Source organism: Lepidochelys olivacea, assembly GCF_965140295.1.
Source record: "Lepidochelys olivacea isolate rLepOli2 genome assembly, chromosome: 2".
Lineage (NCBI taxonomy): Eukaryota > Metazoa > Chordata > Testudines > Cheloniidae > Lepidochelys > Lepidochelys olivacea.
The window spans coordinates 169,437,128-169,451,656 of NC_140412.1; the positions used below are offsets into that span (position 1 = coordinate 169,437,128).

At 40.6% G+C, this 14,529-nt stretch overlaps 1 protein-coding gene across 1 annotated transcript in view; it reads right to left on the reverse strand.

The window, feature by feature from the left end:
• Positions 1–14,529, reverse strand: part of ABCA13 (ATP binding cassette subfamily A member 13) — a gene marked incomplete at its 5' end in the record, with an annotated part of 301,195 nt that overhangs the window by 249,374 nt on the left and 37,292 nt on the right. Inside the window, 4 exons of the mRNA XM_084621105.1 lie at positions 73–167; positions 3,078–3,205; positions 9,308–9,507; positions 9,922–10,086. Of these exons, the coding sequence (XP_084477231.1) occupies positions 73–167; positions 3,078–3,205; positions 9,308–9,507; positions 9,922–10,086 (588 nt within the window). The remainder of the gene's footprint in view (positions 1–72; positions 168–3,077; positions 3,206–9,307; positions 9,508–9,921; positions 10,087–14,529) is intronic.

Genomic DNA, 14,529 nt, shown 5'->3' on the forward strand with positions numbered 1-14,529 from the left:
AAAAAAGAACCATTTTTAACCTGTAGATTTTATGCACATTGTTTAAAGACTATGAATTAAGTAATGACTTGCCTGTTTTAACTCCAAAAAGAGTGCTCCAATGTCTAGATGCATGAGCCCATCTCTTTTAATAAAGGGTGTCATTTTTTCCAGATTATGTACAATTTCTGTAAGACATTTATACATTTTTTCAAGAAAAAGGAAATCATAGAATCATAGAATATCAGGGTTGGAAGGGACCTCAGGAGGTCATCTAGTCCAATCCCCTGCTCAAAGCAGGACCAACACCAACTAAATCATCCCAGCCAGGGCTTTGTCAAGCTGAGCCTTAAAAACCTCTAAGGATGAAGATTCCACCACCCACATAGGTGATGGAATATTTATCCCTGTGACTCAGAATGTGCAGTTCTTTGATGTGCTATAAAAGAGACAAACCTACCTTCTGGAATATGCATGAAACACAACATAATGTAAGTGTAATACCCCTATATAGGGCTCGATTATGTGTATTGATAGGGAAAGCACAAGGAGCCTTCTCCATCCTCCTTTGCAGGAGGTGTGTATACAACCGCACTCTTTGCACTCACAGACAGCAAGGACTACTCTTGACTAGCATCCACACCAAGCAGGTTGGGAGGGAATGAGTCCAAAGCTCTGCTTCCACTCCTAAATCCAGCCAGCACTGCTGCCTCTGTTTGGCTGGAACACGTACATAGCACCTCTGTGGCACGATAGCCATGCTCTCCTGGAGCTCTGGGAGACATTGTGCAATGCCCAAGCTCCCAAGCCTCTATGCTAGCTGAAACACTGGATCTGTACTACGTGAGGGTCCTCCAACATTCAGCGATCTTCCTCGGGCCAGCTGCTCTGGCTTCCAGACCTCTTTATACTAATGGAGCTGTACAAAGTCACCCCAATACCCCCCAGAACTGGGACCGGAATGGCCATATTGTACAGTGCAGTGGGCTACAGAAAGCAGTTGCATTCAGATTCCATTCCCTGCAGTTCTCTTCTCTGACACAAGTTACACTGGTACAGCTCCACTGACTTAAATAGAGTTCCTGGTGATTTATACCGGTGCAAGAGGAGCGTTGGACTGTATGACAATTTCTGTGATTATGAGTACTGCGTACAGGGGAAGCTGTATTACTGATGGGCATTTAGCCACCAAGCTTTCACGAAATAGTCCCTAAGCACGATCTTAGAGCTGTGCCCTTAAACGTGTTCTTCTCAAAGAAACATCAGCCTTTCCTACACCTTAAAGAAGTTAATTCTCCAAATCCTCAGATGGTAGAATCAACATAGCTCTGTCAGTATCGATGCAGCTACACCAATTACATCAGGATTGGGCCTAAAATATTTCAAATTAATGCATCTGAAAAAAAAAAAAAAGACTACAGGCATGACCCTGAATTTCTTGGAAGTTTGGGGCGCACAAGTAAGTCAAGACTATGACTACTACTACAGGTTATTTTTATTACCACAGCACATGTAATTATTTTTATTGCATAGGAATCCCCGTCAGAAGGACAAGGACCCTATTGTGCTGGGTGCACAATACAAAACAAAAAAAGACTGTTCCTGCCCTAAAGAATGTATATTCACAGCTTGCAAAAGCCAATTAGCAATTGTTTTAAATTAGTTTATGGGCCTAATCCTGATATTGCTTACAACACGTCAGTTTTACAGTGGTTTCACTCCACTGACTTCAGTGGAGTTATCCCGATTGGTAGTGGTGTAACTGAAGTTAGAAATATAAAGTGCCTGATTCTGAACTAAATTTCATTTCTTAGAATTGTGCTTCTACTTTGAAAAGTGATTATGTAAAGAAAGCATTTTCTTCCTCACCAGGTCTGCTCCCTGTTGTGCGCTCAGAGTCACGTTGCCTGTCTTTAGTAGCTAAAATACATTTTCACAGCTTTTCCCCCCCACAAAGCCAACACAGCTAAGACATTGACTTGGATTATACTTTTTTCTTGTGCATCAGCAAGAGAGCAGTGTACTAAATTTCAATTACATCAGCTACAAACCCACTAATGATAACAGTAATAGAGATATCACTGATGCTATAATCTGAAGAAATAGCCACTATTATCACTGAGGGCATAATGTGACCTGTAAAACCTTTATATCTGATAATAGTGCAAAAGAAGGAAACTCTTGACTCTGGGAGCCTTCCTTGATTTTGCAAACACTTTTATATGTAAACTGAGTACATGTGATTTGGAAGTCATTGAGACAATATAATTATACATATTTTACAATAATTTTTCAGAATAGAACTGCACTTCAAAGACACTGAAAGTTGATTAATTAATGTAGCACTTAAAACTGACTAATGCAGAGTCATCTGAAAATACAAAAAAATCCAACATAGCTATTTACAGTCATAAAAGAAATACTCTAAATCTGAAATGTTCGCACAGTATAGGCAGTAAGAAACACAGTTATCAGATATAGCCCACTGACAGGGAAAAGGCTTATAAAACAATAGAGATGGGCCTGAGCCACAAAGGTCAGAGCCGAATCCAGATCTAAACTCCCCACGTGTGTTCATATCCAGGGTTTCGGTACAGCTACACAGGTAGAGACCCAGCCACAGACTTTGGACTAGGATCCAGATCAAAACACAAAATTGTGGTCAAGTACAGGGTTGTTCAGATCTGGAGATCTTGTTCAGATCCACTTTTGTAGGAGACAACATATTTTATAAAATTACAATTATTCACCTCTTCATGAATTTAATCCTTGAAAAACAGAACATATCCTACTACATAGGCATGTGTTCATCAGGATGAAAGCAGATTACTGATAGAGCTATACAATTACTTGTTTACTAAACTTGTAGAATGAAAATGTGTGTGTATACATATACATATATAAACACACACACACGTATATATATTGTGCTTTATCATTAAGAGGAATGAAGTTTGAAAAACTCTAGAGACACTGGAAATATATTAGCGTGGAATGTATTACACAGTCTAAATACTTTCCTAGATGTAGAATGCTATTGATAAATGCCATGGCAGCCATTTGAGAGCTGGTGAAAAGTAACTACAGTGCAGCTTTACCTTTAGTGAAATATAATTTTTGGATTATTACATTCCTTATAGCTCCATCTACCAGAAGCAGTCTCTTCATAACAGGCCATTGAGGCAACCTCTGAATCACAGTCTGCAGTTTCTCCAGATACAGGTTTCTGTTGGCAAAAAGAATGATAAAAATAGAATGGAAAGTTCAATGTGTCACCAAGAAGGATGCAGTACTGAAGAATGACCTTATTTTTGTAGTGTATTTATCTTCATATCATGTATTGTGTTTGCAGATGTGGTACATCCTGATTTTAGTAAGGCTTTGGACACAGTCCCACAAAAATCTAGGGAAATGACATATAAATGAAATTACTATAAGGTGGGTGAACAACTATTTGAAAGACAGTACTCAAAGAGTAACTGTCAGTGGTTCACTGTCAACCTTGGAGGACTCGCCTTGTGAAGCCCAGCAGGGCTCTGGCCTGGATCAGGCACTATTCAATATTTTCACTAATGACTTGGATAACAGGATGGAGAGTAAGCTAATACAATTTTCAGATGACCCCAAGATGGGAGGAGTTGGAAGTACTGTACTGTGGAGGATAGGATTAGAATTTAAAAAAGCTTGATACATTGGAGACTTGGTCTGAGATCAATCAGATGAAATTCAATAAAGACAAGGGTAAAGTACTACACTTAGAAAGGAAATCAAATGCACAACAAACAAAATGGGGGAACCAGTGGTTAGGCAGAAGTATTGATGAAAAAGATCTGGGGATTATAGCGGATCACAAATTTTATATGAGCCAACAATGTGATGCAGTTGCAAAAAAACACAAATATAATTCTGGAATGTATTAACTGAAGTGTCATATGGGATTAAATTATTTTTCACATTTATTAAAGAGTCGAGGTGTTACCATTACAGCAGGTTTAATCCCAAAGCCATCCTTCCTCCCTTTTAGAACATTCAGGGGATGGCATTTTCCACAAGATATATTTTACTACATGGGTATTCATGGTATTTTAAATGAAACACTTCTGCACATGGGGATCTTCAAGAGGCAGCTCCCCAAAAGGGGATTACGGGACAGAATGCATGGCTGGTACCTTCCAAGTTCTATCCCCAGTTCTATCAAATGGTTTTACATGCCACTTAAACAATTTAGTTGTAAGTAGGTAAATATCAGTATATCCAGTTTATAAGAAAGGAAAGTGTGGTGCAGATTTAAGTTAGCCATGTTCACACACCAACAATGTCAGATGCAGAACTACAATATCTCTCTCTTCATTCCTCATCTTGTGCTTTATCTAAACACTATAGTGCCCCTCAGACAAAAATTTAGCCTTCTGAGCCTCAGTTTCCCCAATCCATAAAATCTGGATACCACTACTTAGTTACCTACCTTTCTATGGCTGCAGACATATTAACTCCTGTATAGTATCTTTTTAAATTTTGCCTGTGGAAAGCAGTATTGCCCACATTTTACAGATGGGGGAAACCAGGTCCCTAAAGCCTCTGTTTGTAACAGGTTATTTAGCAGGATTGTATTTTAGCTTGTGCCATGAATTGGAATTCTTGAAATGAATGAGCAATCAATTCTTTACAGAGCTGCAAGCTTCTGTTCGCATGCGGTCTGTTGTTTTGAGAATTGTAGGCATCCCTAAAGCACCAAGGTGGATTTCAACTAGCCCAGTGACAGATCGCTAATAGGATACTTCTATTGGACTGGAAGAATACAAAATAATATTTGTACATTAAAATAGAAAGTATTTGCAGTGTTGCATGCACTACTCAAGAATCTCAGGGTAAGTATTATTCCTCTTATTCTTAAACTTGCATAATTATAACAAGAGATTTGGAGCCTGATCCTGCATACACTTATGTGCATGAATAATCTCGCACGTGAGTCTATGGAACTACTTGTTTGAATAAGATTACTGTTTGTGTTTGCTGGTATTTGTACTTGCTTGTGTTACTAAGTATAATTTTAAAGATTCAGGCTTCAATTCAGCAAAGCACTTAAGCACATGCTTCAGTATCATTAATTTCAATGAGCCTTCAGGAAGTGCTTAAATGTTTTGCAAAATCTGTTTTTAGGTGCACTCTTTGGAGTTCATGCATTTTCTTTTTTCAGCAGGTGGGTTCAATTTCAGATTCTTTATAGTTTGAGAGTATATAATGGCTCTGAGATAAAAGTTAAAAAGCAAAACTCAAGAAACAACCCTCACCACACCTCTAAAGACACCCAAATAAAACAAAATCAGTGCTTGAAGATTCATTGGAATGCTAACATGAATATTCAAACTATTCTCAGCTTTAGATGGTGAATGTCAGAATGAATTCTTTTGCCTCATGATCCGTTCAGGCTACAGAATGGCGCAGTCTGTGGTGTTTTAGCGAACTCACAAGTCTCAGCAACATTAAGGGAGGAAAAGAAAAAGTTTTGCACTTTTGGAATTTACCTTTCAGTTCAAGAGAGAAAGAAAAAGAATGAGAGTCTCTCAAGGTTCTTAAATGGCCTTGTCACAGGATAGCTGCTCTGTGCAGACAGAGCCAAGATGCCTTGGACTGGAGTAGGTGAGCCTAATCAAGCTAGTTAAAGAAGCTGGGCTACACCTGAGCCTATAAAGGGGCTGCTACTCTTCAGCTGGGAAGAGACAGTGTCCTGGGGAGCAAAGCCATGCTGGAATGGAGCTAACTCATGGGTCCCTGGAACAAGGAGCTCAAGGAAGCTACCCCACAGCTGTGGCTCCAGGAGGGGAGCAAAGCTGGACTGCCAAAGACCCCTAGTAGTGGTGGTCCGGTATTGAGTTGAGAGTGTGTTCTGTTTGTTGGTTAACCTTGGTTATAAAAATAAACCTTGGCTGGGAGTGGCATGACCACACATGCTGGAGTTGGGAAGCAGCAACAGGACCTGGTGACAGGTCCCCATTACCTTTGTATTGAGCACCTCGCAACCTCTCCATTAGGTAGGGAAGTACTATTAGCCCCATTTTACAGATAGTGCCTTAGTTCTCTAAGGGACCAAGGAAATTGTCCCAGGTCACATAATAAACCTGGCATGGAATAGGGGACTTGAATCCGCGTCTCTCAAGGGTCAGGCCAGTAAACTAACTACTGGACCATTCTCTCTCTCTCTCTCTCAGATTACCCTCCTTCTCTTAATCTAGAACAGGGGAAGTCCAATTATTCTTTGTCAAGGTCCAAATTTCTTGGTCAAGGTATAGTCAAGGTCTGGACTACAGAGAAACATTTTTCACACTGCAATAACAATAATAAGTAAATAAAAAGATTTCGCCGTCCATTCCTGCTTATTGACCTCCCCTGATTTTGAGTAATGAAGCCATTTCATGAGAGAATAAAATTAAACAATTTGGTTTCATCTATACACAGACAGACACATAAAATTCCTTTCCTAATGAAGTACTTCAAATAGTGGTATTGATGTCGGGCACACAGCAATTCCTCACATATAGGGCCCTTCATGTTCAGGTTTTATGTTATTTAATTTTTCCCATGAATTTCATGGTGTTTATTACAACAACAAAAAACAGGTGAAAATTGATGCAAAAAAACCCTTATTTTTTCTGCATAAATATTGGCATTTATTTTGGTGGACAGAAGGATGTGAAAAAAAGAATTTAGTAGATTAATGGTTTGATGAACGGAATTCAATGTGGTTTGCTGCAGAACTAAAACAGAACTCAAAACCCAATGCCACCTCTGAGTTTAAGAAAACAATCTCTCTAATCCCCAAATAAAACTTTTCATTTGAATAAACAGTTTACTGTTGCAGACTTACATCTATTAGCCTATACATATTTACATTTAATAATTGGGCCACACCATTTGCAGCATGTACATTGAACTTCACCCTTTTCTCCTGTTTTGTTTTTTTGAAAACTTTTGAATACTTCCTTGTGTTCTGAAATGTATTCTGATACAGATTTTTGTTTTCTTCACATTTTAGTGTGTCAAATATTTAAACTGTTATCTGCTAACAGCTTGAAATCTGTGCATGGTGGGCATGAGATTTCTCTGTACATTCAGATGTGCACACTTAGAACTTGAATGCGTGCCTGTTTGTTTACTGTGTGTATCTTCTAAACTAATACATAGACTTACTTCAACAAGCAGCTTTGCATATATGCAGACTACTATATTATCCGTAATACATTTCATCTCATGCAATGTATTGTATTTTCCTAATAAAACATGTTATTTTTTCTATATTTGAATGATACAAAAGTAGGGTGAAAATCAGAAAAAAAAGAATAATACTTTTTGTAAAACTTGGATTTTTTTCTATAAAAATCAATTTAAACTGAAAACAAAAAGAGGCTCTCTCACACACAGATTAAAAACGGTATTTTGGGTAATAAACACTGGCCACACACTGACACTTTTTGAAGTCCTTCATCACAAGACTGATCTCTCCCCCATTCAGGAGGCCACAGAGGGACCATCTGCAGAGACACCTCTACATTCCCATCGTCAGAAACCAGCGCTAACGGATGCCAAGTGACCAAGCAGGGAACTTCTAAGAGACTCCTCCAGGTTTCCCAGTTGGGTTTCACTGTGAACCTCTGGGAGCTATGAAAAGAGAGCTCCACTGAAGACATTCTCCTTCTCTAACAAAAGGTTTCAGTTACCCCAGGTAATCAGCCAGTGAGGCCACCTTGCAGAATATGGAAGAATCATTTGGTGACGGCCTGGAGGATTCACCATATATTTGGCAGCAGTTTCGGTGCCTGGAGTCACCAGGGGCTAAACCCTGCAGTCCTGCAACCCAGGCTAACTACCACTCCTCTCTTGTCTTGCTGCACTAATTGCTGGTGCTTGTGTATACACAGAGGACTCAGATATTTAATATGAGGCTGTTCAACAGCAAATGCAGCTCCGTCCAAATCAATGCTGAAACTAAGTGAAAGAGCAAAGCTGGGACACAAGTGACCATAGCCAGGAGAGAGAAGATGGATAACACTAAAGCGGATGGCAGCCGTAGTGAGGGAAAGCAGTTTGGCAGCCAAGAGATTTGAAGTAAATATGAAATGAATGGTGAGGGCTTTTACCCAGGTGATGACGGGTTTAAAACATCTCTCTACTAACAAACTAAACTTTAAAATGTGTTTCCGTATCTCTCGCTCCCCCAGACCTAATAGACAATCCTTCCACAATATCCAGTCTGTCAGTGTTCTGGATGCCACTGGAGTCTCAGCCCCCTATATACCTATCCTAGATTCATCTCCCTCTACTCTTCGTTCCTTCCCTTCAATTTTGATACCCTTGCCAATCTGAACACCCAGTCTGTTCTGGGACTCTGTGGACTTCCACAACAACTCTTAAGCTCTGCTGTCTTTCTTGCTAAACAGCTCTGAGCCTCTTTGGATTAAATTGTATGCTTACAATTCTGACACTTTGCCTTCCTCGAACCTATTCCACCACCCCACTCCTTTTAGCTCTCTGATAGGGTCTTGCCAATTTCTTCAGGAAGAATAAGGATATCACCCAATGGGAAACCGTACTCCTCATCCTGTCCTCCAACCCTCTCTTCTTTCCAGGATATCCCTTCTATATCTTCTTCCAGCCTATCACGGTATCCCTCTGGCCTCCTCCTTCCAACCTCCTTGCCCATATACCTTCCACCACCCTTTTCGATTACTGTCCAATACTGAACACCCACAATTCTCCCTAATACTGAACACCCGCAACTCCCACCCTAAAGGGGTGGGAGTTGCGGGTGCTCGACAGCTCTCAAGATTTGGCCCTTAGCTTACAAGATCAGGTCCTAAATTCCCTAGGACAGGGATTTGTCAATTTTATGGTAGTTGTCCGTAAAGCAACAGACACACCAATGGTGTTATACTAATAAAATCATTCAAGTATCAGTAGCTTTTTCACCCTTAGTTACAGTAATGAGATTCGACAAACATCTGTCAGGGATGGTCAAGGTATGTTTAATCCAGCATTGGGGAGTAGATTAGATGATCTCGAGGTCCCTTCCAGCCCTACATTTCTATTTTAGTCAACCTCTGCATAAATTCATTGAGCCATTTTCTTTTCCACCCTCTTTGCCCAAATTAATACTCTTTTACAGCTTGTTTACAATATTAGTTTTAATAATAAACTGCTCAAAGAGGAGTTTGTGCAAGAGCAAAAGCTTTACTAAAATTTTACGCTCTGATTATTTACTCTGACTTTCTTGTCATTGAAGTAAAATCAGTATAGTCCTATGAATATTGAAAATGGAGATGCATAAACTTACACATCCGGAGATTCATGATGTCTTTCTGCAAAGTTTGGTTCCAATTTCTCATTCACATGTTGGATCAGGATATTTATTCCTGAAAAAATTTTCCAGGCCTCACTGTCCTCTGGATATTGAGATACAAGATCAGCCATGCTTCTTCCAAGTTCAAAAAGGAATGTTTGAGACTTGCTGCTGCTTAACCACTGCTGAAATATCTAGCACAATAAAGAAGAAACAAACTTTCATTTATTACAGGATGGAAGCTCCTCTCCATTTTCAGAGCCATCCCTTGGATACGGCGAATCAGGGCGTCCACTCCAGTGTGGGTGCATGGTCCTTCTACTGGCCCTCTACACAGAAGTGAATCTCACTCTCTATGTGCTGACAGGTTTCATGCCTGAGCTCCAGTTAATGAGAAGTTTTGATTAACTATTGGCTGGAGAAACAGGGTTTCCATTATTTTTCCACTGTAAGGACTAGCTAATGCTAACTGTGCAGTATGTCATTTTTAAAAACAAAATACAGTCAGCCTGTGGTTTTGAATATTGTCTAGCTCAATAAGGGCTAATGATTGACCAACAGTATATCAGCAAAATATGTATCATATCAGCTGTCCTATTAAAGCATACCTGCATGTAGAGTTTGATCTTGTTGACAGAATGGACAAGATAGACTTTGACCTCAAGCCATGCAGGGATACAGCCTCCTTCTTTATCCTCTTTGTTAGCTTTAAATTCTGACACATTGGACAGGACTGAGCACACAAACTGCTCCAGTGTGCCTTCTGTGGGAATCTAGCAGTGACAAAAGAAATAGATGAGCACACCAGAGAACCACTCAGTATTATCACCCATATCATCTTACTTGTTGGAGAAAAAAGCAGAGCCATGGGGCTGCTTTCAGAATGAACAAAGCCCAGTTATCACCATCTAGTGAGCTGCGATAGAGACTGCAAATGTACTCTGCACATTTTGACAGGAAACACTCCAAAAAATCATTAGCCACTACCCAGTTGCGTGCATTTCTGGGCTTCTCTTCATTAGGGATTTTTGCATTGGTGTAGCTTGAAACCAAATAAATGATACTGGTGCAAGACCCATTTTACACTGGTGCAGCATACGTCTCCAGGAATTTTGCACCAGAATAGCTACGCCAGTGTAGCTACACTGATGCAAAATTTACTGAGGCAAACGAGCCATTAGATGGAAGATGGGATTGTTTGGGATAGATTACTAATTTATATATATTAGAAGTTCATAGCTTGCGAAGGCTGCCAAATGTTCACCATGCTTTTGCCTCATGGAAAGTCAATCTGGCTTCTGTACAAAAAAAATAGAGGCATTTTCCCTGGGAAAATGCCTCTATTTCTTAATAATATCATTTCATATCACTCTGTAAATACTGACTGACTCATCCTAACAATAATCCTGTAATCAGCCTTTTGAAATTCTGATTTTGGTCATCTGTGACTAGGGTAATACTGGAGATCCCGCAAAAAGTTTTGTCGGCAAGCCAGTTGGAACATTAGACAAGAAATTCGGGTCTTCATACATCAATGCTGTGAATGTTTGGGACTGACATTCACAATCCTATATATTTCTTTAAGTAGCAGCAGTGGCTTAAGATTCCTAGTATCATAAGTGTAAAGTATGTAGAGATTATTCCAGTTATGTAGATGGCTAATCTGAGACACAGAAAAGTCAAGGGACTTTTTGGTCACACAGCAAACCAATGTAGCTGGGATTAGAACTCAGGGGCTGTTGGGCGATAGTCCCACGTTCAGTTCGCTAGATCATACTGATCCTCAATGACAAAACCCTTCCAAGAACTCAGAGCCAAATTTTTGATAATCTGGCCACTTCTTAGGTACCTACATGGAAGCTGTGTGTGCCAAGCTCCTTTGAAATTGGTTTCAAACTCTGCCTGGAAAGCAGCACTTAAGAAGTTTCTGAAGAGTACCAACATATTCTAGCCCAACCACAAGACAGATTTGAAGCAGGAATTACAAGGTACAATCTGGTGTGGCTAGACAGGTCACACATGATCACACTGATCCTTTTTGGCCTTAATTTTTTTTATCTTAAAATTGGACTTTTTTTTTTTTTTTTCAGAATTAGGGACACTTTTCTTTTCCACACTTTTCTCTCATGTGAATAGTCCCATTGAGATGAATAACTAGATTACTAGAATTTACTCAGGCGAGGATTGGGTGAGTAATATGAAAAAGGACACTACATAAAAAAAAAAGTCTGAAATCAGTTTAACTAAATAACAAAAAAAATGCCATACACGGACCCCATCTTTGTTAATTTGTCACATTTGTATTTGATTTTAATATGTTAAGGGGGGAATGAGTTTTATAAGAGCTATTTGCCCTGCCCAAAGAATGCTGTTTGCACTGACAGAAGAAATGAGACAAGAAAAGAGGAAAACATCCTCCATCAAGTTAACCACTCACAACAGGGAGAGGTCATACACAGCAAAGGGCGAAAATCGGAGTTTTTCCGTAAACGGATTTTTAAAAGGGTTTACTATAACTAGGCTTTTCCAAAAGCTATGACATATCAAAGCAGTGCAGATATAATAGCTACAGTTCACCAAAGTGCCTAAACTTGCACATGCTAGTGCGACCCGGGACAGCAGCCAGTTGCCTTGGTGCCCGCATCAATGGCGAGGCTGGGGGCAGGACTGGGGGCGCGGTACCGTCACGCCGGAGGAACTGCCCAGCCAGGGCACTGGCTCCTGCAAGCAATGGCCCCACATGCTGCTGCTTTCGCTGCTGTGGTTCGTGGTAGAGCCCTGCAGCTCCACGGATATCGGATTTATATCCCTGGATATAAATTTTGTATCCGCACAGGGCTCTGCTCGTCAACAGTTTACTGGTTTGCCAGTAGAACAGAAACTGTGCAGACCCCACTTCACTGGGGTTCTTTTTTTTTTTAATAAAAGTTTAGATTGCAAGAATAGGAAATCTGTTCTTATTACTGGGCCTGAAATAAGCAGAAGATCTACCAGGGAGCATATTGTACATGGTAGCATTTATAACATTGACAATGTCTATCTAACATAACTTTAATCAGTCAACCTTTATTGTTGTGCATCTTTGGACTCATTTTCTTCTCTTTGATTCAAGATTTTAACCTTCCTTAATTAAGTGGCAACCTTCTAGATTAAACTACTAAACAATACCCGCCTAAAGCAATCAAAATTTATACCAGTGAAGGGAGGAGGTGTTATTTTAATTACAATTATTTGGTCCCTGAAGTTTTCATCACATTAAATAGATGATCAACTAAATAAGCAATTGAATTAACTGGAAGGCAGTGTATTTGCATTTCTTCTGAAAACAGAGAAATTGGAGTCCAAGGTGCATGAATATTAATGATTGGTGAATGCAGACAACTTCAAATTCAGGATTTAATCTCAAAGTTTAGAGGAACCAAACCTGAACCCTTCCCCTCTCTTCAGAACTGGAGTAACAGAGCTCTGTTCTGGGCCATCACCACAGTATGGTGAGTTTGCACTGTGACGCTGGCAGACCAGGTGCCAGCTCATGCGAAGGCCACTGGGCCTCACTGAGCACAGACAAATGCACAGCTGGAAACCAGTATGACGTGCATGTCTATTACAATAGATATTAGAGTTATAAGAATGTGTTTAAACTTTATGAGATGAGAGTATTAACCTTACTTATTATATCTGCATCCCATGTAATAAGGTAATGTTTAAGAGTTTGCTCTGTAACTATAAAAAGGTTTGCTAAGACTGTAAACCCCTCCAGATATCCGAAGATTTTCAGGGCTCTACACCGGGGGCCAGTCTGAGGCTCCAAGGTACTCTCCCCCTCCCCCATCAGAGCCCAGTCGGGGGGAGCCACATGGGCAGCTGGAGAGAGCCTGGGTCCCTCCACCTGCCCTGGGTGGGGAGGGGGAAGCAGTTCCTGTCCCCCAGACCCTCTGCCCAGGACAGGTGAAGGGACCCAGAATCCCCACACCTGTCCCTGATCTGGCGCTGGTGGCGGCGTACCTCGGAGCCACAGCCTGGCCAAGGTAAGAGTGTACGGGCAGCTGTGGGGAGCCACAGCGGACCCTTCACCTGCCCTGGGTGGGGGGCCCCCAGCAACCCCTGGCCATGCCCCCCAGACCCCCCACCATCAGAGCCGTGCACGGATACAAAATTTGTATCTTCATCCACGCTGCTATCCGCACAAATGGTCCATGGATATAAATGGATATCCGCGGCTTTGCATGGCTCTACACAAAAGGTGTCATCTACTCCCCAACAAAAGAAGGCCTATAGACACCAAACAAGTCATTGTAGAACATCAATGGACAAAAGACTTCGTTGACTGCTTCCCCCACACGCTTGAAGAGGGTATGTGCAGAAGCCACTGTTCCATCACAGCTTGAACGCTGGGGTAAGGGAATAAAAATCCCTGTTAAGGAGAAATTGTTATCCCTAATCTGCTTGAATGTTTGAGGGGTAAAGATTTCTGAGCATAAGTAAGAGGTCCCCAGCTGTTTAGCTTTGGTTAGCCCTCAGGGACATACAAAGCTTACATATTATAGCTAGTGTCATCTTTTGGAACTTAAGACTGTATCTCATTTGTGTGTCTTATATTTACCTGCTTTAACCTTGTAAATAACTCATTTATTTTTCCTACTTAATAAATCTTTAGTTAATTAATTACAGGATTGGCACCAAGCACAGTCTTTGGTTGGAGATCTGAGGTACACCTGACTTGTAGTAAGTGACTAGTCCTTTGGGGTGATCTGAAGATTGTGATTTTTGGTGTCAGAGAAAAGCAGGCTTGCTTGGATGGGAAAATAGACCCAAGAACTCAAGAGGATCGTCTCTGACTCTATGTTCAGGCTGTTACAGTGCCTGAGTTCACACTTGATACTTGGTAGGTGAAATCTAATTCTAGAACACACATCCAATTTGATGCCCTGGTTTGTGGCCAGTCTGCCCCAAGCTTAGCATCCATGTTCATGAGTCACTCCAGAAAGTTTGACAGAACCTTTTCTAAAATAGCAGCATTTGGGGTTCAGTTCAGAGAAGCAGCCAATACAAAGCAAGTTTGGACTCAATTATTTGCCCAGAACTTATAAATATACCAGGATTTTTTTTATTTGTCCTTTTAGGCATTCATGAATCATTACAATGTTTAATTCTTGACTATTTTCTCCCGACTAACATTATTAGAGAGGTTGTCATCTTTGCACGGAACGATTCAT